The sequence below is a fragment of the Pelodiscus sinensis genome, chromosome 5 (genome assembly GCF_049634645.1).
Source record: "Pelodiscus sinensis isolate JC-2024 chromosome 5, ASM4963464v1, whole genome shotgun sequence".
In the NCBI taxonomy this organism is placed as follows: Eukaryota; Metazoa; Chordata; order Testudines; family Trionychidae; genus Pelodiscus; species Pelodiscus sinensis.
Genome location: NC_134715.1, coordinates 20,074,715 through 20,098,013, shown reverse-complemented (window position 1 = coordinate 20,098,013; position 23,299 = coordinate 20,074,715). Strand labels below are relative to the sequence as shown.

Sequence of the window (23,299 nt, the reverse complement as noted above, 5' to 3'; positions counted from 1 at the left end):
TTACGCGGATCCGACTTATGTCAGATCCGCAGTTACGAACGGGGCTCCCCCGGAGGACACGGACTGCGGGACCTCGCGGTCCTGCCGCCCGTGTATTCCGGGGCTTTCTCCGCGTCTCCCTGGTCTGCTGGGCTTTTCTCCAGCAGACTAGGCTTTTCTCCAGACGCCTGTGGCAGAGCAGCTGGGGCGCTTCTGGTTTGCCCCGCAGCGCCACTCTGGGCGCTACTGGACCAATCCGGCAGCACTCCAGCTGCTCTGCCCCAGGCGTCCTGATTCAGCCACTGCTGGTCAGTTTCAGCAGCGGCTGAATCAGGACGCCTGGGGCAGAGCAGATGGGTTGCTGCTGGGTTGGTCCAGTAGCGCCGAGGAGCGGCGCTACTGGAGCAACCCAGCAGCACCCCAGCTGCTCTGCCCCAGGCGTCCCCAAGTCAGCTTCTGCTGAAACTGACCAGCGCTGACTACAGGAAGCCCGAGGCAGAGTTGCTCTGCCCTGGGCTTCCTGGAATCAGCTGCTGATCAGTTTCAGCAGCAGCTGATTTGGGGACGCCTGGGGTTCTTAAGTTGATTCTGTATGTAAGTCAGAACTGGCAGTCAGTTTCAGCAGCGGCTGAATCTGGACGCCAGTTCCAACTTACATACAGATTCAACTTAAGAACAAACCTACAGTCCCTATCTTGTACGTAACCTGGGGACTGCCTGTGGTCAATTAGAGTAGCTGGTGTTTGATTTTTTATGTCATTAGGATGTAGAATGTAGTGGGTAATCCAGTTAAGGTCTTTGATTTAACCTCTATTGTAGGTTTCAAACTTGTAAATTAAATTAAGTTCTGCAGCTTCTCTTTCAAGCTGATTTTTTAACCTGGCTTGTAATAAATTGAAAACTTTGAGATCCATTAATGAGTGCCCGGGCAAGTTAAAATGTTCTCCAACAGGTTTCTGTGTGTTACCTTTTTGAATATCTGATTTGTGTCCATTAATCGTTTGTCAGAGAGACCATCTAATTTGGCCAATATACATGGCAGAGGGGCATTGCTGGCACTTGATGGCATAGATCACACTGGTGGATGTGCAGTTATATGAGAATCTGATGTGGTGGTTTGTGTGATTAGGTCCTGTAATGATGTCGCTTGTATAGATGTGTGGACAGAATTGGCACCAGAGCTGATTGCACGGGTGCCAACTCCAGTGACAATTCTGGCAGCATACATATAGAAGTACAAGTTGCAAATAAATCTTTTTAACAAATAAGAAATCTATAGTATAATCACATAAGGATAAATTTGACACTGAATATATAAAATCATCTCTGTGTTTACTTGCCCATGAAGACCTGAATTCAGGTTGCTTTATTTCCCCAACCACAGATGATGCTTGAAAGTTCTGCACCTCTTTCACAGACTTTGAGTAGCAGTTACTGTATTTTATCAAACATTGCACAGGGAACACTGGACTTAGAACTCAAAACTTGCCATGTTAAAACAAAACAAAAAATAGCTTTTCAGTTCCCCTTTATACTGCTGCTTTTTTTTCTTTTAGGGAGTTTTGCTATTATAGGACATTTTGTAGGTTGGATTCCAGAAGTCATCTTTGTTTACAGCAGGGAGGATATCTAGGACTGAATTTTTCTTTCACTGAGTTTAATAAATCCAGTGCAATGTCACACCTGTGTTACTGAGAGCAAATTTAGTCCTGTATCACCTCCTCACAATAGACCAAGATTACTTCAGGTTTCCATCAAATCGCTGAGGTTTCCATATTGCAAGGTGACACTGGTGCAGCTGCAAACGCTAGCATGAAGTGATGGTTTCCCTACCATGAACTAACTGACTATGCTTTCAATGCCTCATACTTTCAGCAGTTGCTTACCTGACATCTCTCCTTAAGAAGAGCTCTTTGTAAGCCCGAAAGCGTGGGCAGCCGGTGTGCTAGGTGGGGGAAGAACCTCCAGCCTGGCTCCACCCAAACTCTGCCCCCAGAAGGCCTGCTGTAGGCTTTTGGGGGCACAGTGTTGCTGCCCTGAATGCCTGCCCTCCCATGCTCTGGGTCAGGGAGGCTAGAGCCATGTGCCCTCTTCCCTCCCCAGTGCTCCAGGACCGGGGAGGCTGGGGCTGCACATGCCCTTCTCCCTTCCTGGTGCTCCGGGGCTAGGCGGAGCTAAAGGCTGGGGAGGCTGGAGCCACACGCTGCCTGCCCTCCCCTGTACTCCCTGGCTGGGAAGGCTGGGGATGTGCACCGCCCGACCCGCCCATGCTCTAGGACCAGGGAGGCTGGAGTCCATGTGCCCACCCATCCTCCTACCCTTCCCCTGATGGGGGGGGGAGGCGAGCGGGGAGGCAATTTGGCTCCTGTGGGGGGTAGGGTCACAGTAGAAGTGATGGGGTTTGGGGCTTGCCTTCCCCAGCCCTACCTTCACCGACCACCTATGCTCAAAAGCTTGTGTCTCTCACTAACGGAAGTTGGTCCAGTAAAACATATTACCCTCACCCACCTTGTGTCTCTTCTCTCCTTGCATACTTTTCACGTCCTAAACACCAGTGTTTTGAGTTCACGAGTACTAGAGAGAAACAATTATTAGTAAGGACCAAGGCTGTATGTTAAAAGCAAACAGGAACATCTGCCTCAAGGCATCATACAAATGAGTGAGGAATATAATATTTCAAAAAGTAAACACAAGCCCGGAATCAGTGCTGGGAAATAAAGCATTATGCTGTCCCATGGTGCTGTAGCAAAGCACTACTATCATAAAGAATACCTCTGTCTGCCTCTAGTATCTCAGTTAACAACATGGTTATGTGACAGGTAGTTAGCTTTCATAAACACTTGGTATTTTTAGAGTATGGCTTTAAAAGTGCCACACTCTGAACACAGGAAAGGGAGTCTGGATCTGTCAATGAGTCCCTCTGTTGCTTGGGGCATGTCATTTGCCTAGACAGACCTGACTGACTTCCATGAGATTAGTCTTGGACCTTCTGACTTGTTCTCTGCATTGGGAAAGAGGGAATGAAATAAATGCCTACTTCATATGGTTATTGCACAAAACCAGTAAGATCTATGGAAAGAGAAAAAGTGCTATAATTCTATTGTAGGAGATGGAAAAAAGAATCAAGAAAGAAAAAAGACATGTTGTTACTGTTTATCTGCTTTGGAATGAAACTGGATTATGTTATGATTTTATCAATATTACACCATGCCTTCAAAGATTTAAAATAAATAACTTTCTGACCTCAGGTCCTTTATTGATTTTATAATGATTTCAAATAGAACACATTCAGTTTCCAGTTCAATTTGCTTTCACCCTGTGGGATTCCTATTGGATTCCTGTTACAGACAGGATAAAATAATTCCAAGGAAATCCAAAAAGAGGGTGTTCTATATGGGGTTTGCTCAGCAAATGGGTATTTAACCTCTGACCAATGACTACAAGTCTCCTTTAGTTCTCTTAGACCAACAGCAGGCTGCTATAATTAAATAAAAAAACTGTTTGGAGCCCTTCTGAAAATGTCCTGGGAATTAAAGCATATGGCAGGGGTAGGGAAAAAAGACTTTCCATATGCTAATGATGCTTGATGTCTGAAATAAATTAGATCCATTAGAGTTTATGCTCAATAAAAGAAAGACTTTAAGCACTCCAAAGTTAGTGACTCGAGACCGATTTTGGCTCTGAAATTCAATCTGCCTACTTATTAATTCTTAGTGAGGCTCTGGAGCAGACAGGAGATGCAAAATCATAATTCTGTGCTGAATCAGAATTTTAAAGTACCATGGGTTTCTTTTCCTTTTTTTTTAATTAAACCATTTTTCATGCTTTCCTTTTTTTGTTCCCCTCATTAATTTGATTTTGTTCCCATTTTTGTTTAATTTCTTTCTTTTTAAGGTTTCATTTATCCTATTTCAACTGAACAGAGAACTCAGAATGAATATGGATTTTCTTGTAAGTGTAAGGTTTGACTTTATGTTTCTGGATACTGATTTGATGCTCTTACTTGTTTCAAGATTTACGTTCAGCCTAGCTATACGTGCATTAGGAAAGAGGGGCACAATGTACTGCATGTGTTTCATCCTGCTTGTTTAATGGAGGGAGGGAGTGGCAGTTACAATTGTCAGTAGGTTCATGTGAGAAGATAAAGTGAGGGAGTTGATATATTTTATTAGACTGCCTTCTGTGGGTGGAAGAGACAAGATTTCCAGCTATGCAGAGTTCTTCTTCGTACTTCACATCTGTTAAGCTGGAAAGCTTGTTGTGTCTTCCACCAACAGACAATGGTAGGATAGGAGGCATTACCTCATCCACCTTGTGTCTCTCATCTCCTGGCACTTAGCACAGTTACAACAACACTGCAATCAGTTCATGTAGCATAATGTCTGTCCGCATTCATATGTGGATAAAGGAAAGGGGATGATCTAGTGTTTGAAAGCCAGAAACCAAAGGGAAATGCCTATTTATATTTAAGGTGTAGAAAACTATCAAATATGAAATTATTATAAACGTTTAGTTAAAAAGAATACGGAAGATATATAGTATCTTTCAAGCTGGAACTCAGAGATCAGCTTCCTGAGAACCTGTTGATAAATTAAAAATGGGTTGCACTTTGAAAAATTGAGATTTTAAGAATTAATAATTGCTAAGAGCTTATAGGGTTTGATCAGATTCTTTCAACAATTGCCATATCTCACCTGAAAAGTGAAAGGCTCACATTTTGGGAAAGCAGAGAACACAAAATTGCTTTCACATGCTCAAATTAAACAATTGAATATTTGAAAGATTTGATTGTTTGCAGGTTCTTTTCTCGGTATTCTTCATCTAACAATGGAATACTTCGCTACACACACAACACATCAAATTTTGATCATATATTCAAACCTTTTGGAAATATATCTGGTAGAAAATGATGCTAGATATTATCCTGGGACTAGTGCAAAGATTATGATACAGATAGTGAAAATCTCATGGACGGGTCTTGTTCCCAAAGCAGAGCTACAGTGAATTTGGCTTCTTTTTGTAAATTACAATAACACTCTGCGTTGAATTCTGCTCTCAGTAGATGGTGCTTGCTTCAGCATTTGTCTCATTCCTCTAATGAGAGCTCAGCATTTGTTTTGCTCTGTCTTGCAGGATTTTTAACTCAAATGGACTGTGGGGGGAGGCAGGATGTGCTCTGGAAAGAAACTAATGGTTTGGAATATTATACTTAGAAAAATATTCTAACTCAGTACACAACATTACCAGGATGTGCCAGGCATGTCCACAAAAAGTGGCTTTTTAAAAAGTAAGACATGTGAAGTAAAAATGACTTCTGTTATCCAGTGTATCAGTAAATTAGCCTTCAACCTTTCCCTGGGAATTGCTATGGTGTTATACCTTGTTTAGCTATATTTGCTTTATAATTAGAGTTATAAATGGTTTGTTATGCTGCCTAGTTACTAGATAGGTAGATATATAAGGCATAAAAATAGCTAAGAAAAATCTAGGATCATTTTTCTACTGAAAGCCCTGTTATACAGCTCTTGAAATGAATTTTCTATTAACCTATAAATGAGATGACAAATGTCTGAAGGAAACAGCAGTAATATTGATATATACTCTTATACATTCCTGAGACCAGATACCATTGAACAATGTTTAATTCTTTTGTCCCTCCAGCTGCTCCTGACTCAGATGACGTAGCTCTCTACGTTGGCATTGTGATAGCTGTAATTGTGTGCCTAGCTATTTCAGTGATTGTGGCACTGTTTGTGTACCGGAAGAACCACCGTGACTTTGAGTCAGATATTATAGACTCCTCGGCACTAAATGGTGGATTCCAGCCAGTTAATATCAAGGCTGCAAGACAAGGTTAGTTGTCATTTCATACCATCTGACTAATTCAGGCAGATGCGGTAAGAAAATGGTTTCAGGGTTGTATGAATTATATTTTCTGGATTTGCTAGTTGCCTTTTCATAGAAAAAAGAAAAGATTATGCTCATTTGTTTTTGTTTTTTTTTTATAGCCAAGTGCTAAAAGCTTACACTGAGATTTTTTGAAACCTGTTCTTTAGAGCATGAAACAGAGGAGTATAAACTTCAGGAGAATGGGAGTGTGTGACTGAAAGACACACACAGAGATGTGTGGAAATGAGGATCCTGTCCATATAAATGTCAGTAGCAAATATGCCATTAACTACAACAGAAATAGGATTCATTGTACCGTGTCTTAGAATAATACTCTAATGAAATAATTCCATCACATTATATTTCCCATTTTACTGTTTGATAATCATGTTTACTGAAACCCGTGTCTGCCTACATAGAGACAAGTGTGGGAGATGCTTACTACTGAGAGATAAGAAGTTGCTTTGGGCAAACAAGGTACAAGATTCAGTGGATAGAAAATGTAATATAACGGTCAGAATTTCTGTCACCAGTTAATAATAGCATAATTATTTGCAGACATCATCATACAGAAAATGAAAACGTAAAGCTAAGAGTGGCTCTTGGAAACTACACTTTGGGCCAAAACATCTGGCTTTTGATGTCATACTTTGTATATTAAAGTTAAATCAAGAAAAAAAGTAAAATTGGTGGGAAAGTTTTAAAAATCAGACCTTTAGAAGTTTGCTCATTAGTCCCCTCAATAATAGGACATGAACAGAAAGGCCCACCAAATTCTCACCCAAAAGGAAATTCTCTGTGATGGGGATCTGGCAACGTGTAATATCCTGTTATTCTTTCTCATGTCCAACACAGATCTCCTGGCAGTGCCACCAGATCTCACATCTGCTGCAGCCATGTACAGAGGTCCTGTCTATGCTTTACACGATGTCTCTGATAAAATCCCAATGACCAACTCTCCAATCCTTGATCCACTTCCTAACCTGAAGATCAAGGTATATAATACCTCGGGTGCAGTCACCCCACAGGATGACCTGTCTGACTTCTCGTCCAAGTTATCACCACAGATAACTCAGTCTTTGCTGGAAAATGAGACCCTGAACATGAAGAACCAGAGCCTTGCTCGGCAAACAGACCCATCATGCACTGCTTTTGGCACCTTCAACTCCCTTGGTGGCCACCTGATCATTCCCAATTCAGGTAAGTACTTCATTACGTGGCTTTAGAAGTGCCTAGTGAGATTTCAGAAGTGGTGGTTGATTGGTGGTTTTAAGCAAAGCCATCTATCTCTTCTTTTAGACAGAAAAAACAAGGTTACTCCTGGGAATCCACTTTTTCTATGTTTAGCCCAAATGGCATTTTTTCCCATTCAGGTTTACTTGGCTATAACACATATCCTTTCCCAAAAGTCCTGGCCTTCTTTAACAATAAATCAGAAGATGCTGAGCCACTTCTTTCAGCAATATTATACCTCTGAATTTCCCTGACTGAAGTTGGAGTTAGCATCTTTTTCCTTTCATACAGATCCAAACAAAGAAACAAACCACACACATCCTCCAAAAGACCAACTTAAAGCCAGAGAGCCTCCTTATCATACATAAAAGGACAAATTATTAGAAAACAGATCAGTTGTTCTGGTTCCAGTTTCCTGCAGACTGTTCAGTGCTGAAGGAAGACAGCAGAATGCTAATTTTCTGCAGGTGATTAAATAGCTTGCCTAACACATTTTACATGGCAGAGGAAACCAGGGCTTTAAGTGTCTCTTCCATATTTCTTTATTATATGCTATTCAGGAACTGCACAAGTTAGTAATGGAAAAACCTCCCTAAGTTCTGTTAACAGCTTGGAAAATGGCTATGCTTTTATTTAGCAAGATAGTAGGATCTCAGTTAACCAAAATTTTCAGTGTGATTGTCTATGGAGAGGAGTGGGCTGGGGTGGCTGTCCAGATCAAATCTTTATTACATTCAGGACCAGTTTCTCAAGTGCTCAGCACCAGCAACCAGGACCAGATTTAAAAGAAAACAAACAAACAAAAATGCAGCTACTTTCCTATTTAGACCTCAAATGAAATGGTTAGATTTTCACAACCCCACCTGGGGATCCCTATTTTTCTCAAAGGTATGTCTACACAGCAAAGTTATTTCAAAGTAACAGCTGTTCTTTCAAAATAACTTTACTAGCGTCTACACAGCGAAACTGCTATTTTGAAATTAATTCAAAATAGCGGAACGCTTATTTCGAATTTGGTAAACCTCATTCAACGAGGAATAATGCCAAATTTAGAATACCGTTTTTTCCGGCGTATAAGACGACTTTTTATGCTAAAAAACATCCCCCAAAAATCGGGGGTCGTCTTATACGCCGGGTATACAGGCAGTCCCCGACTTGCAGGTACGAACGGGGGCTTTTCTCACCCCGGAGGACACAGACTGCGGGACCTCGCAGTCCCTCCGCCCGTGTACTCCGGGGCGAGAAAAGCTGCTCCGTGTCTCCCTGGTCTGCAGACCAGGAAGACACGGAGCAAAGCCTCTGGCAAAGCCTCAGAGGCGCGGGACCCCGCCGCTGCTGCGGCTTTGCTCCCAGTGCCTCTGGTCTCCAGCAGACCAGGGGCACCGGGAGCAAAGCCGGGGAGGTGGAGGGGCGCAGGGGCGCTGCCGGTTGGCCTCTTAAGGGGGGCTAGTCTTATACGGCGAGTATAAAATGAAAAGCTATCTTTTAACTAGAAAATTAGGGGGTCGTCTTATACGCCCAGTCGCGTTATACGCCGGAAAATACAGTAGCTATTTTGAAATAAGTGCTGTGTAGACACTTATTTCGAAATAGGAGGCCTCCAGCCTTCCCAGGATGCCCTGGTGGCCACTCCAGCCTCAACCAAGAACACTCCTCTCCCTCCCCAGAACTCTTAAAGGGGTAGACTCTGGCCACAGTGCCTGTGCCAGCTCCAAGCCTGCCAGCCCAGAGCCAGCAATCACTGCCCCTGACCCAGTGGCCCCAAAACATGAGCCAGCAAGCCACTGGCAGCAGGCACCTTCCTGGTCCACGGTGGAGATCATGGACCTTATTCAGGTTTGGGGGGATGCCCCCAGCGTCCATGATCTCTGCGCTAGATGGAGGAATTCAGCCGTCTATGACAAGATAGCTGCCAGCCTGGCCACCAAAAGCCACATGCAAACCCAGGAGCAGGTTTGCATGAAAATCAAGTTGGTTCAGCGAGACCCTGAGCCCTGAGCTTCTCCTCCCCTTGTTTCCCCCTTCCAGCTCCCTCCTCCCAGGTTTCCCTGTCCCCTCTTCCACCCTCTCTCTTCACCTCTCCTGCCTCCTCTCCTCCTCCTTTCCTGCCAATCTCACCAGAGTTTCCCTCCCCCCCCCTTTTTGTTAAATAAAGAGAGTTTGTGTTCATGAAATTATTTGTATTTTATTTGACATCAGGAAGGGGGGTTAGGGAGGGGTATGTGGAAGGATGTGAGGGAGGAATGAGGCACAAGCCCCCAGTGGGGCACACAGGGAGACTGTTAGTGCTCCTCAGGGTGAAAGCTCTCCTGCAGGGCCTCCTGGATACTGACAGTCCCCTGATGGACGTCCCAGATGGCAACCTGCAGCAAGTGCAGCCAGGCTCACAGCAATGCATCCAAGAGAAGCACAAGAGCGCCCAGGGACAGCTCTGGCTCCATGTTGCAAAGTGCTGTGATGTCCCATGTGAGGGCAACCAGAGCACACTGAGACAAAAATGCTTTGCTGTCCCTCATCGAGGTAGACAAGCAAGCAGGGAAACCTGAGCACTGGCTGTCCGGGGTCGGGGGGACCTTTAAGCACAGACCTCAGTCAGCCCCACACAGTAAGTCCTGACCTGGTGCCCTGCCAGAACTGGTTCCGTCCAGCCTTAAATGCGATTCAGAGTCCACTCAGTGTGAAAGTGCTATTTTAAAATAGCACAATGTTATTTTGAAATGCATTTTGTGTGTAGACGTGTTATTTCGAAATAAGCTATTTCGAAATAACGCTGTAGTGTAGACATACCCAAAGGCCATTAGTGGATGCTGAATACTTTTGAAAATCCAATCTCTTTCCTTTAGTGGTCTAAATGGGAGCTGAGCTTTTCTTAAAGGGAAAGGGAAAGGGAATGAAAATGAAAATGAAAATGAAATGAAATGAAATGAAATGAAATCTGGCCTGATTGTGGTTTGCTGATCTCTGTTCAAAATCTACTCTGTAGTGTTGTAGAGTCTTCTAGTAAGAGGTTCAGTTCATTCTCTGGTTACTTTCCACCATGCTTTCCACATGTTCTACTAAGCCTGTTACTCATACACAATTTAATTTGCAATATTAACTTCAGTTTATACGTGAAAAAGTGCATTTCCATAGGGGCACTTTAAAAATAATTAAAACAAACTAAACCATCTATAACCCAATACATTGGGCTGTCTGTTCAGCATCCAATAATATTTATCTACCAATTAACAGCAGTCAAAAGTCCCTCATCTGCCTTAGAATCCCTCCCTGGACATCTGAGGAAATACATGGGTGAGGCAGCATGCTCAGAAGCTTAATGTATATGAAAAATCATGGAAGACGGGGGAGATTCCAGAAGACTGGAAAAGGGCAAATATTGTGCCAATCTATAAAAAGGGGAATAAGAACAACCCAGGAAACTACAGACCAGTCAGTTTAACGTCTGTCCCAGGGAAGATAATGGAGCAGGTAATTAAGGAAATCATATGCAAACACTTGGAAGGTAATAAAGTAATAGGGAATAGCCAGCATGGGTTTGTGAAGAACAAGTCATGCCAAACTAATCTGATAGCTTTCTTTGATAGGATAACGAGCCTTGTGGATAAGGGAGAAGCGGTGGATGTCATATACCTAGACTTTAGTAAGGCATTTGGTACGGTCTCGCATGATATTCTTATTGATAAACTAGGCAAATATAACTTAGATAGGGCCACAATAAGGTGGGTGCATAATTGGCTGGATAACTGTAATCAGAGAGTTGTTGTTAAAGGTGCTAAATCCTGCTGGAAAGGGATAACAAGTGGAGTTCCACAAGGGTCTGTTTTGGGACCCGTATTGTTCAATATCTTCATCAATGATGTAGATATTGGGATAGAGAGTACGCTTATTAAGTTTGCAGATGATACCAAACTGGGTGGGGTTGCAACTTCTTTGGAGGATAGGGACATAATTCAAAATGACCTTAGCAAGTTAGAGAAATGGTCAGAGGTAAACAGGATGAAGTTTAATAAAGAGAAATGCAAAGTGCTCCACTTAGGAAGGAACAATCAGTTCCATACATACAAGATGGGAAGCGACTGTCTAGGAAGGAGCATGGTGGAAAGGGATCTAGGGGTCATAGTGGACAACAAGTTGAATATGAGTCAACAGTGTGATGCTGCTGCAAGAAAAGCAAATATGATTCTAGGTTGTATCAACAGGTGTGTTGTAAGCAAAACTCGTGAAGTCATTCTGCCGCTCTACTCTGCACTAGTTAGGCCTGAGCTGGAGTACTGTGTCCAGTTCTGGGCGCCACATTTCAAGAAAGATGTGGAGAAATTGGAAAGGGTACAGAGAAGAGCGACAAGAATGATTAAAGGTCTAGAGAACATGACCTATGAAGCCAGGGTTCATGAACTGGGCTTGTTTAGTTTGGAAAAAAGAAGATTAAGGGGGGACATGATAGCGGTTTTCAAATATCTAAAAGGATGTCACAAGGAGGAAGGAGAAAATTTGTTCCTCTTGGTTTCTGAGGACAGGACAAGGAGTAATGGGCTTAAAGTGCAGCAAGGGAGGTTTAGATTGACATTAGGAAAAAATTCCTAACTGTCAGGGTGGTCAAATAGTGGAATAAATTGCCAAGGGAGGTGGTGGAATCTCCCTCTCTGGAGATATTTAAGAACAGGTTAGATAGACATCTGTCAGGGATGGTGTAGACAGAGCTTGGTCCTGCCTTGAGGGCGGGGGCCTGGACTCGATGACCTCTCGAGGTCCCTTCCAGTCCTATGATTCTATGATTATGACAGACCCACAGGGAAACAAGTTCCAAGGTCAAAAGGTATTTGAGACACAGCTGTACCCTTTTAAAATGGGTGAATCCATCTCAAACACATCCAGGGGTCACAACTATGGATGCACTGCCTGGAGAAAGAGGTGGTTTCATGCAGCCAGGCCCAAACTATTCCAAACTATTCATATGACAGTGAAGCTTGTCCAGTGCAGCATCCTTTTGTAAAGATATCTCTCTCACAACTGTCCAGTGTAGCATCCTTTTGTAAGGTTATCTTTCTCACACAGGCTTTCTCTCTCCTCTCACATGCACACACACACATCCTTAAGAATATTGTGTTCATATGTTTGCTTCAGCTGTCTGTTTTATGGAGGAGGAACTAAAATCCCTACCATAGATTTCTGCCTGCTCCAGTTCAGCAATGGCAATTGGTCCAGAATTGCCCAGCTGTGGGGACAACTGAGTATTTGTGCCTCATGGTAAAAAGAACTGTCCATTTTCAGGGGAACCAAATTCAACATTTATGAAATCTGCCATCATGTAGGCACAATGCACTGTAATCAAACACATCACTAATTACCATTAACTCATGTTTTCAGTGCAGGGTGGACTTGACTAGCCAAGGCAGGGTATTGGAATTCTGGACCACTCTTCCTGAATGGGCATATAAGGGAGGTCAAGTAGCTCCATTTTGTCCTAACTATTGTAGAATTAAAAGTTAAGAACATCTAAATATTGGATGCCGACCACATGACCAGCTCCTCCTACTGTTTCCTGGGAAAGTATTCTGCTGGCTTTGGTTTTAGTTGTTGTTGTTTGTTGTTGTTCTTTACTAAATAAGAAATGCCTGGGGAGAAATGTTCCACTAGAGCTGTTTGAAATTTTAGACACAGTTGTTGGTTTCCCCCACGTTTTACAAGGTAAGCAACAGAGTAACCATCTGTTTGTTCCTTAAATAAAAAAGGGCGAGGAAAAAGTCCAGTTCTACACTCCAGTAGTTCAAAACAAATACATGGGAGGCACTAGTATCCAATCAACTGAGAGATGCAGAAGCCAGGGCGACAGTAAATATTACCATTTTTCTTGGGGGTTGATTGGGAATCTGGTGTTTAGGGCTATGTCTTCAAATCTCCTGTCATTCTTCATCAGAGGCATGGTTGCCTTTCTTTCTTCATTACCTTTTATTTGTCTCTTCTGTTTTGCAGGAGTAAGTTTGCTGATCCCTGCAGGGGCCGTTCCCCAGGGAAGAGTCTATGAAATGTATTTGACAGTTCACAGGAAGGAGAACATGAGGTAAAAGACTCTATTTACAGTGCATTTGCCTGAGTACTAATTATAGAGAAGGGGCGAGGAGAAAATGTACTAACTAAAATCTCTGATCAGCGGATATTTATGCAAAGCCAATTGTGTTGAGGCTGCATATTGGTTTTAAAGTAGACTCAGCTGAGAGCTGAGGATAACTTGGCCACAGAACCAGCTCTTGATATTTTCTTTTTATAACTTCTGCAAAAAGCTTTCAAATTTAGAGGAAGCTGAATCCAAGTTAGAAGTGAGGATAATGCAGTAGCCATCATTGGGCTACTGTAGCCTGTACATTGCTTCCTAAGCCCATTAGAGGGCATAAAGAGGGACTAAAGCACAGTTTTCAAGCTTGGGGTCACTGTACTTCCATGTTACCCCTTCTCCATGGGTGAAGCTATCTACACTTTTAGAATTCTCAAGGAGCTGACTGAGAAGATATCTTAGCCATTAGCAATTATTTTTGAAAGGTCATGGAAGATGGGAGAGATTCCAGGAGACTGGAAAAGGACACATATAGTACCAATCTCTACAAAGAGAAATAAGGACAACCCAGGGAATTACAGGCCAGTCAGCTAAACTTCTGTGACATGGAGCAAATACCTGAATAATCATTTTACAAGCATCTAAAAGATAATAAGGTGATAAGTAACAGTCAGCATGGATTTGTCAGAAATAAATTGTGCCAAACCAACCTGATAATTTTCTCTCCCACGGTAACAAGCCTTGTGGATGGGGAGAAGTGGTAACGTGGCATATCTTCATATTAGTAAGGCCTTCATTTATACTATCTCATGTAACCTTCTTATAAACTAAGTAGGGAAATGCAACCAAGATAGAGCTACTATAAGATGAATGCAAAAGTCATTGGAAAACTGATAACAATGATTCACGGTCGTTCTGGAAGGGCATAGTTAGTGTGGTCCCACAGGGATCAGTTCTGGGTACAGTTGTGTTCAGAATCTTCGTCGGTGATTTAGATAATTGCATAGAGAGTACACTTAAAAAGTTTGTTGATGATACCAAGTTGGGAGACATTTCAAGTGCTTTGGAGGATCGAATTAAAATTCAAAATGATCTAGACAAACTGAAGAAATTATCTGAATGAAGTAAATAGGATGAAATTCAATAAGAACAAACAAATGCAAAGTGCTCCACTTAGGAAGGAAAATGACTCTGTAGGAAGGAGAATTATGGAAAAGAATTTAATTCATAATGGCCCACAAACTACATATAAGTCAACTGAGTAACACTGTTACAAAAAAAGTAAACATCATTCTGGGATGTATTGGGAGTGTTGTAAGGTAGACATGAGAAGTAATTCTTATGCTTTACTCTGCACTAATTAGGCCTTAACTGGGAGTATTGTGTCCAGTTCTGGGTGCCACATTTCAGGAAAGATGTGAACAAATTGGAGGAGGTCCAGAGAGCAACAAAAATGACTGAAGGTCTAGAAAACATGACCTAAGAGGGGAGACTGAAAAAAATAGGTTTGTTTAATCTGAAAAAGAGATGACTGAGAAGGGACATAACCATTTTCAAGTACATAGAAGTTTATAGCAGAGGTGGAGAACTTCAGACCCAGGGGCCGGATGCAGCCCCCTGTTTGCCTGGATCTAGTCCTAAGGCTCAGGGCTCTCCTCCCCCCAGCATCAGGAGCCCGTGCTGTTATTCCTATCCCACTGCCATCTCCCTGCAGGGCTGAAGCTCACAAAATCTACTAGCCTGGGCCTTCCAAGGCTTTGGTGTGAGAGGGGAATGTGGAGAATGTCAGGGGCCATGATTTTTTTTCTTCTGACTTGTGTGAGGCCCCCGATTGATTTTTCTGTAAGCCGGTGGCTTCTAACCTAAAAAAGGTCCCCCACCCCTGGTTTATAGCAAGGAGGAGGGGAAAAAATGTTCTTCTTACCCTCTGATAATAGGACAAGATGCAATGGGCTTAGAATGCATCAAGGAAATGCATTAATAGGCTTAAAATGCATCATTAGGAAATATTTCCTAGCTATCAGGATGGGTAAGGATGAAAAAATTGCCCAGTAAGATTGTGGATCTCCATTATCAGAGATTTTTAAGAGCAAGTTAGACCAACACCTGTCAGGTATGGTCACTCTCTAGATAATACTTTGTCCTACCATGAGTGCAGAGGACTGGACTAAATGACTTCACGAGGTTCCTTCCAGTTCTATAATTCCATATCACAATTAGCAGACAAGCTTGATAACCTGGTGTGCCTATGTTACTCTTCAGGTTCAAGCTATCTTGTCAACTATCACCTCTCTAGAATTAACTGCCACTTTCTGACTGAGTCTCATACACCCCTTACCAGTCCCATGCCCCGTCTTCTTCCTCAGAAGACCTACTCTAAAGCGGGGAAAGGGGCAGCACTGAAAGAGATGCTGTCCCTCCATGGCTCCTAGCTCATTTGGAGGCTTGACAGAAGCCTCTGAAAAGCAGATGTAAAGCTGAGGAGGACATGCTGAGAGTTAAGTCAAGATTATTATGCAGGCCTCTCATGGCCTGTTCAAATAATTAATTATTATTGTACCTATCAAATTTCCAGCAAGTTATCATTTTATGAAATAAAAGCCCATTTTACTATGGAAAAATAAAAAGAACTTGTTATTTAACTTACTAAAGTATGCTTCAAAATGGAGACAGAGTCTGAGGTAAGCTAATTTTTTCAGAAGCACCTTAGAGATTAAAGGAGGCAGACTCATTTTTAAAGAGAATTCTATGTTGCTGGAGTTGTATACCTTAAGCTGACTATTGTAGACTTGGCCTTAGCTTTATAGGTGCCCAAGTTCACCTAAGAATAGATTTAAAAGGTATATAGCTGTCCAAAGATGCAGGTAGCTGCCTAGTAGGATTTTTTCAAAAGAACCTATCCATGTGCAGTGTGCCTTCATAGGCACTGTTTAAAATCCCTCTGGGCTCCTCTCTGCATCTTTTAGATGTCTAAATAGTTTTGTAAATGTGGCTCCTAGGTATTTTTGACAGTTTTGCCCACAACACCGAGTGGCTCTATCAGAGGGCTGAGAATGAGAACTTCCAGTCAGATTTTGTCTTGTCTTCACCTAACCTACTCTGTAATCTAGGACAAGTTACTTATGGTTAGATTATTAGCTTAGGCACAACTTCAGAGTCTGGGGTGAGACATAGGCTACCCTGCCCCAGGAAAAGTGATTCAGCATGGTGATTCTGAAAGACACATTGAATTACCTACCCCTCCTTTCTCCAAGGACAATGTTATCTAACCATGCGCTGGCACAGCTACTCCAGAGAGTGAATAGGGAATGGAGCCAAAGCTCTACCTCTTCTCCACCTCTCTCTTCCCCTGCTCAAGGAAGGGAATATGCAAGTAGTCCTGCTTTCTCCTTGACTCCCAGACACAGGGACTAAGTAACTGACATCCTCATACAAAAATGGGCCTTACTCCTCACTTCCCTGCCTGGGCATGTGGTCCATTTCGCAGTCCAGCGCTCAATGTTGCTGAAAGGAGATCTAAAAGGCCAAGGTATACTAGTAGCAGTTGGAGCAAACCTACTGAATAGCATAGAGAAATCCTACTCTTTAGTCTGGAATAATGTGCACAGAGACTCAATGACAAATGTATAGGTAAGTGATCATTGCACAGTGCTATCCTTCTTTCTCCTTATAGCTAAATCCAGTTTTTAGCTTAGACCTTTGATAGTTTGTGTTGTGCACTTAGTCACAGCTGTTTGTACATCATAAAATACTGTGCACTGCTCTCTGGCATGCTAATCCTTTACCTATGCTAAAAATAATCTTTTCAAAGAAAGATTAAATAAAAAAGCCTTCGTACTTACATTATTCATGCCTTCTGCTTTGAAAGTAACTAATTACAAAAATGGCTGTGTCTATATTCACATTCCCTAATGGTTATTTTCATGTTAGTTTGTGCTATATTTTTAAAAAGACTCGCAACCTGTAGTGAAAAAGTGTCCCTCTTTTGTAAAGGGAAACCCAAAGAAATTTCCCTGTGCCTTCATTGGAACGACGTGTCTAAGATTGTGGCCTACATTACATTTCTCCACCCTTCTCTACTGTTTTACTTCCTTCTCGGAGGCAGCGGTGTGTTCAAATGAATCACCCAGAAATTACTTCTACTGCTACTTCTTCATTTGGAAGGAATCATTGTCTCTTTTCCCAATTAGTCATGGGGACCCAACATAGTCCTGGTTTTTACTTCCCTTCTAGGGCTATAAACCCACTCTACCTGGTTTATGATAGCAGTTGTCCTGCAGGTGGTAGAAACCAGCATAGAGAGAGCATGTTTAAAGTAGTGCCACCTGAGAAGCAGAGTGAATGTGCGGCAGTGTGTATGAAGACATGAATGGAAGGAAGACATCTTATAATTGCAGGAAAGATTTTGCGAGAGAGGAGAACACTGATGTCAAATATGCTATGGAGGAAGCAGAGCACATTGTACTTTTGAAGGTGTCAGTTGACTCTAGGGGGACATGGCATAGACTCATTTCGCCAGATAATCAGATAAAGAGATTATTCGTTCCCAATCTGCTATTATCTTACCTTCTCCGGAAGGGAGATGGCCAGGCATCCACTCAGCCTTTCCAGAGTCCTATACTGCAGAAAATCCTGTGGAGGCTCACTACTTCCTGTGCAGCATGTCACATCAGGCTGGTGCTGGGATGCCTAATAAAGGGACCATTGTGTGACAGTAGATAATTCAGATATGTATTTCACTTAGATTATTTTCCAGCACCTCTTTAGAACTCCAGTCTCTTCAAACTTTCTAAAAGCAACAGCGTATACAACATTTAACATGAGCCATTTAGGCCTAGATTTTGAAAGGTGTTTATACACTCAGTGTTGAAACACTGACCTCATTTAATAGCTTAAGTCTCATTTTCAAAAGGGATTTGGGCATGTTGAAGCTTAAATCCCATTGATAGTTGATGGATTAAAACTCTGAAGTGCCTAAATCCCTTCTGAAAAGGAGCTTCAGATCCCTAAATCAATTAGGAGTTGCAATACTGAACACAGCAATGCCTAAATACTTGAAAAATCTGTGTCTAATTGTATAACTCAGGGGTGGGGAACCTTTTTAGGGTTGGGGGGCACTGACCACAGAAAAATCAGTTGGGGGCGGCACACAAGTGAGAGGGAAAAGAACAAAAAACCTTCACTGACATGGCCCCCAACTGAGAAGGAAAAAGACACTACCCATATTCCCCTCACACACCAGAGCATAGGGGAACCCAGCCTACTAGATTTTGTGTGCCTCAGCCCTGCAGTGGCATTCCAGCACTGGCTCCACAATGCTGGGGGAGCTCTGAGACTCAGTTGCCAGATCCAATCAACCCTCCCCTGAGGTTCCTCACCCCTGGTATAAATCCCTGGGGAGTGTCTACACTACAGGGCTTACCTCGAAATAAGCTATGCAAATTGAGCTACCTCAATTGTGTAGCTTATTTCGAAATTGGGAGCATCTACACAGCACTTGTTTTTTAAATAGAGTACCCTTCCACCGACTTCCCTTACTCCTTGTACAATGAGAGTTGCAGGAGTCGGAGTAAGAATTCCATCTGCCGTCCAGACCTGCAATCTCGAGAAGTGTGCTGCTTACCAGGAGCTCACATTCAGGATGTGACCGAGAGTCTTCCAAAAGAGATTAAACCTTCAGATCGCTACCCCTTCCTGCTTCTCCATGTAGGAACTAACAATATGGCCAAGAATGACCTTCAGCGGGCCACAGAAGATTATATAGTGCTCGAAAGAAGGATCAAGGAATTTGAAGCACAAATGGTGTTCTCATCCATCCCTCCAGTTGAAGGAGAAGATCTGGGTAGGGATTGTCGAATTGAGGAAGTAAATGTGTTGTTGCGCAGGTGGTGTCGGAGAGATGGCTTTGGTTTCTTCGACCATGGGACTCTTTTCCATGCACAAGGATTGTTGGAAAGAGATGGGATCCACCTAACCAAGAAAGGAAAGAGCATCTTCGTGGGCAGGCTGATAAACGTAGTGAGCAGGGCTTTAAACTAGGTATTTTGGGGGTCGGTGGCCAAAGCCCTGAGGTAACTGAGGAAGTCGGACACTGGGAAGAATCACAAGGAGGAACGAGCAAAAAAGGAGGACCCCTGATTTGGATGGAGAAGGTAGGCCGATCAACTGATTATCTAAAGTGTTTGTATACAAATGTGAGAAGCCTGGGAAACAAACAGGAAGAATTAGAAGCCCTGGCCCAGTCGAAAAGCTATGATTTCATTGAAATAATGGAGACTTGGTGGGATGATTCGCATGACTATACCCTTCCATGACAGTTCTTCAAACTGTTCAGGAAGAACAGGTGGGGGAGAAAAGGAGGAGGAGTTGTTGCATTGTATGTAAGAGAGCAGTATGATTGCTCAGAACTCCAATATTTAGAGGGATAAAAGACTGTTGAGAGTTTATGGGTTAAGTTTAGAGGTGGAAGCAACAGGGGTGATGTTGTGGTTGGTGTCTGCTATAGACCACCGGATCAGGTGGATGAGGTAGAGAAGGCTTTCTGTGACAACTAAGAGAAGCTTCCAGATTGCAGGCCCTGGTTCTCATGGGCGACTTTAATCATCATGACTTCTGTTTGGGAGACCAATACAGCAGTACACAAACAATCCAGGAAGTTTTTGGAGAATGTTGGGGATAACTTCTTAGTACAAGTGCTGAAGGAACTGACCAAGGGCCATGCACAGCTTGACCTGCTGCTCACAAACAGGGAGGAACTAGTAGGGGAAGTAGAGGTGGGTGACAACCTGGGAAGCAGTGATCATGAGATTGTAGATTTCAGGATCCTGACCAAAGGAAGAAAAGAGAGTAGCAAAATACACACCTTGGACTTCAGAAAAGCAGACTTTGACTCCCTCAGGGTATGTCTACACTACAGAGTTAGTTCGAACTAACGGATGTTAGTTCGAACTAACTTTCATAGGCGCTACACTAGTGCTCCGCTAGTTTGAACTTAATTCGAACTAGCGGAGCACTTAGTTCAAACTAGGAAAACCTCATTTTACGAGGATTAAGCCTAGTTCGAACTAGCTAGTTCGAATTAAGGGGTGTGTAGCCCCTTAATTCGAACTAGTGAGAGGCTAGCCCTCCCCAGCTTTCCCTGGTGGCCACTCTGGCCAACACCAGGGAAACTCGTCTGCCCCCCTCCCGGCCCCGGACCCCTTAAAGGGGCACGAGCTGGCTACGGTGCCCATGCCAGGTGCAAGCCTGCCAGCACCCAGCCAGCAGACCCTGCACCTGGCATGGATCGAGCCACCCACCTGATGTCCCCCAGCGCTCCCCCTCTTCCCGAGACCAGGCTGGCGGCTCCCGGGAGCTTGCCCGGGACCGCAAGAGGCGGGCACCCACCTGGGCTAGTGCGGAGATCGTGGACATCGTCCACGATCTCCGCACTAGGCACAGGAAAGTGGCCGACTAGGGCAGGAGAGCTGCCAGCCTGGCCACCCAGGAGCAGGTGTGCAAGAGAATCAAGGGGGTCCACTGAGACCCCCGACCCTGAGCCCTGAGCTTACAATGGCCGTCCTGGGTCAGACCTAAGGTTCATCTAGCCCAGAAGCCTGTCTGCCGACAGCAGCCAACCCTAGGAACCCTGGAGGGGATGGAACGAAGACAGTGACCAAGCCATTTGTCTCATGCCATCCCTCTCCAGCCTTCCAGAAACCTTGGGCAGGGACACCACTCCTACCCCCTGGATAATACTACTCCATGGACCCAACCTCCATGACTTGATCTCACCTCCCTTTAAACTCTGTTCTAGTTGTAGCCTTCACAGCCTCCTGCAGCAAGGAGTTCCACAGGTTGACTCTTTGCTTTGTGAAGAACAACTTTCTGTTACTAGTTTGAAGCCTGCTACCCATTCCTTTCCTTTGGTGTCCTCTAGTCCTTCTTTATGGGAACTAATGAAGAACTTTTCTTGATGCACCCTCTCCACCCCACTCATGCTTTTAGAGACCTCTATCCTGTCCCCCCTCCGTCTCCTCTTTTCTAAGCTGAAAAGTCTCAGTCTCTTTAGCCTCTCTTCATATGGGACCTGATCCAAAGCCCTGATCATTTTAGTTGCCCTCCCCTCTCCCAGCCTCTCTCTTCCCCTCTCCCACCTCCTTTTCCCAGTCTCCCCCAGTTTTGTTCAATAAAGAGAGATTCTATTTTTGAACACAATTGTCCTTTATTTTGTACATCAAGAAGAGGGGCTAGGGAAGGGTAAGTGGAAGGAGGTGAGGGAGGAATGGGGTACGAGCCCCCGATGGGAAGGACTGGGCTGGCTCTGCGGGCTTCTGGGGGTGGAAGCTCTCCTGCAGCCCCCCAATTGCCCCCTCTCCCCAGATGGCAGCCTGCGGCAAGTGCAGCCGGGCTGATGGCCGAGTGCTGTGATGTGCCCAGTGTGGGTACTCCGGGCAATCCAAGCCAGGACTGCTTTGCAAGCGGGGCACCCCTGAGAACTGTCTGTCCAGGGTGGGGGTCGGGTTCCTTTAAGCACAGCCCTCGGCTAGCTTGAGACAGCATCTCCACGCTCTAAGTCCTCCTCTGATGCCCTGCCGGCACTGCTTCCGGCCATCCTTAAGTCCGGTTCAGGGTCTACTTAATGTGGACATGCTAGTTCAAATTAGCAAAACGCTAATTCGAACTAGTTTTTTAGTCTGGATCCGTTCATTCGAATTAGCTTAGTTCGAATTAACTAATTCGAACTAAGTTAGTTCGAATTAACGTTGTAGTGTAGACATACCCTCTGAGAACTGATGGGTAGGATTCCCTGGGATGCTTACATGAAGGGAAAAGGAATCCAGGAGAACTGGTAGTATTGTAAAGAAGCCTTGTTAAAGTCACAGGAAGAAACCATCCCTATGTGCAGCAAGAAAAGCAAATATGGTAGGTGACCAGATTTGCTTACTGGGGACATTCTTGGTGAGCTTAAAAACAAAAAGGATGCTTATAAGAAGTGGAAACTTGGACAGATGACTAGGGGGAGTATAAATATATAGCTTGAGAATGCAGGGGTGTTATAAGGAAGGCAAAAGCGCAATTGGAATTGAAGCTAGCAAGGAATGTGAAGGATAACAAGAAAGGTTTCTACAGGCATGTTAGCAATAAGAGGGCGATCAGAGAGGGTGTGGGGCCCTTACTGGATGAGGGAGGTAACCTAGTGACAGATGATGTGGGAAAAGCTCAAGTACACAATGCTTTCTTTGCCTCTGTCATTATGGACAAGGTCAGTTCCCTGACAAATGCACTAGGCAATGCATTATTTCCCCAGCCCTTGGTGGGGAAAGAACAAGTTAGGAACTATTTAGAAAAGCTGAACTTGCACAAATCCATGGGCCCGGATTTAATGCATCCAAGGGTACTAAGGGAGTTGACAAATGTCATTGCAGAGACGTTGGCAATTATCTTTGAAAACTCTTGGAGATCAGGAGAGATCCCAGATGATTGGAAAAAGGGCAAATGTAGTGCCCATCTTTAAAAAAGGGAAGAAGGACAATCCAGGCAACTACTTACTGATCAGCCTTACCTCAGTCCCCAGAAAAATCATGGAGAGGATCCTCAAGGAATCCATTTTGAAGCACTTGGAAGAGGGGAAAGTGATCAGGAATAGTCAACATGGATTCACAAAGGGCAAGTCATGCCTGACCTATCTGATTAGCTTCTATGATGAGGTAACTGGCTCTGTGGAGATGGGAAAGTCAGTGGATGTGATATACCTTGAGTTTAGCAAAGCTTTTGATACGGTCTCCCACAATATTCTTGCCAGCAAGTTAAGGGAATATGAATTGCATAAATTGACTGTAAGATGGATAGAAAGCTGGTTAGACTGTCGAGCCCAATGGGCAGTGATCAATGGCTCAGTGTCAGGTTGGCGGTCGGTTTCTAGTGGATTACCCCAAGGATCTGTTCTTGGACCAGGTTTGTTCAACATCTTTATTAATGACCTGGATGAGGGGATGGATTGCACCCTCAGCAAGTTCACAGATGACACTAAGTTGGGGGAGAGATAGATATGCTGGAGGGCAGGGATAGTGACCAGAGTGACCTGGACAGATCAGAGGATTGGGCCAAAAGAAATCTGATGAGGTTCAGCAAGGACGTCCTGCACTTGGTATGGAAGAATCCCAA

At 43.8% G+C, this 23,299-nt stretch overlaps 1 protein-coding gene across 2 annotated transcripts in view; it reads left to right on the top strand.

Annotated features, from left to right (window-relative positions):
• The window catches only part of UNC5C (unc-5 netrin receptor C), a 424,416-nt gene that overhangs the window by 352,919 nt on the left and 48,198 nt on the right, over positions 1 to 23,299 (top strand). The window contains exons 8-11 of one of the 2 annotated variants that reach the window (XM_006111943.4): positions 3,874 to 3,930; positions 5,641 to 5,832; positions 6,724 to 7,068; positions 13,075 to 13,162. In XM_006111943.4, coding sequence (XP_006112005.1) covers positions 3,874 to 3,930; positions 5,641 to 5,832; positions 6,724 to 7,068; positions 13,075 to 13,162 — 682 coding nt within the window. The remainder of the gene's footprint in view (positions 1 to 3,873; positions 3,931 to 5,640; positions 5,833 to 6,723; positions 7,069 to 13,074; positions 13,163 to 23,299) is intronic. The other variant, XM_006111944.4, reaches the window with a different exon arrangement.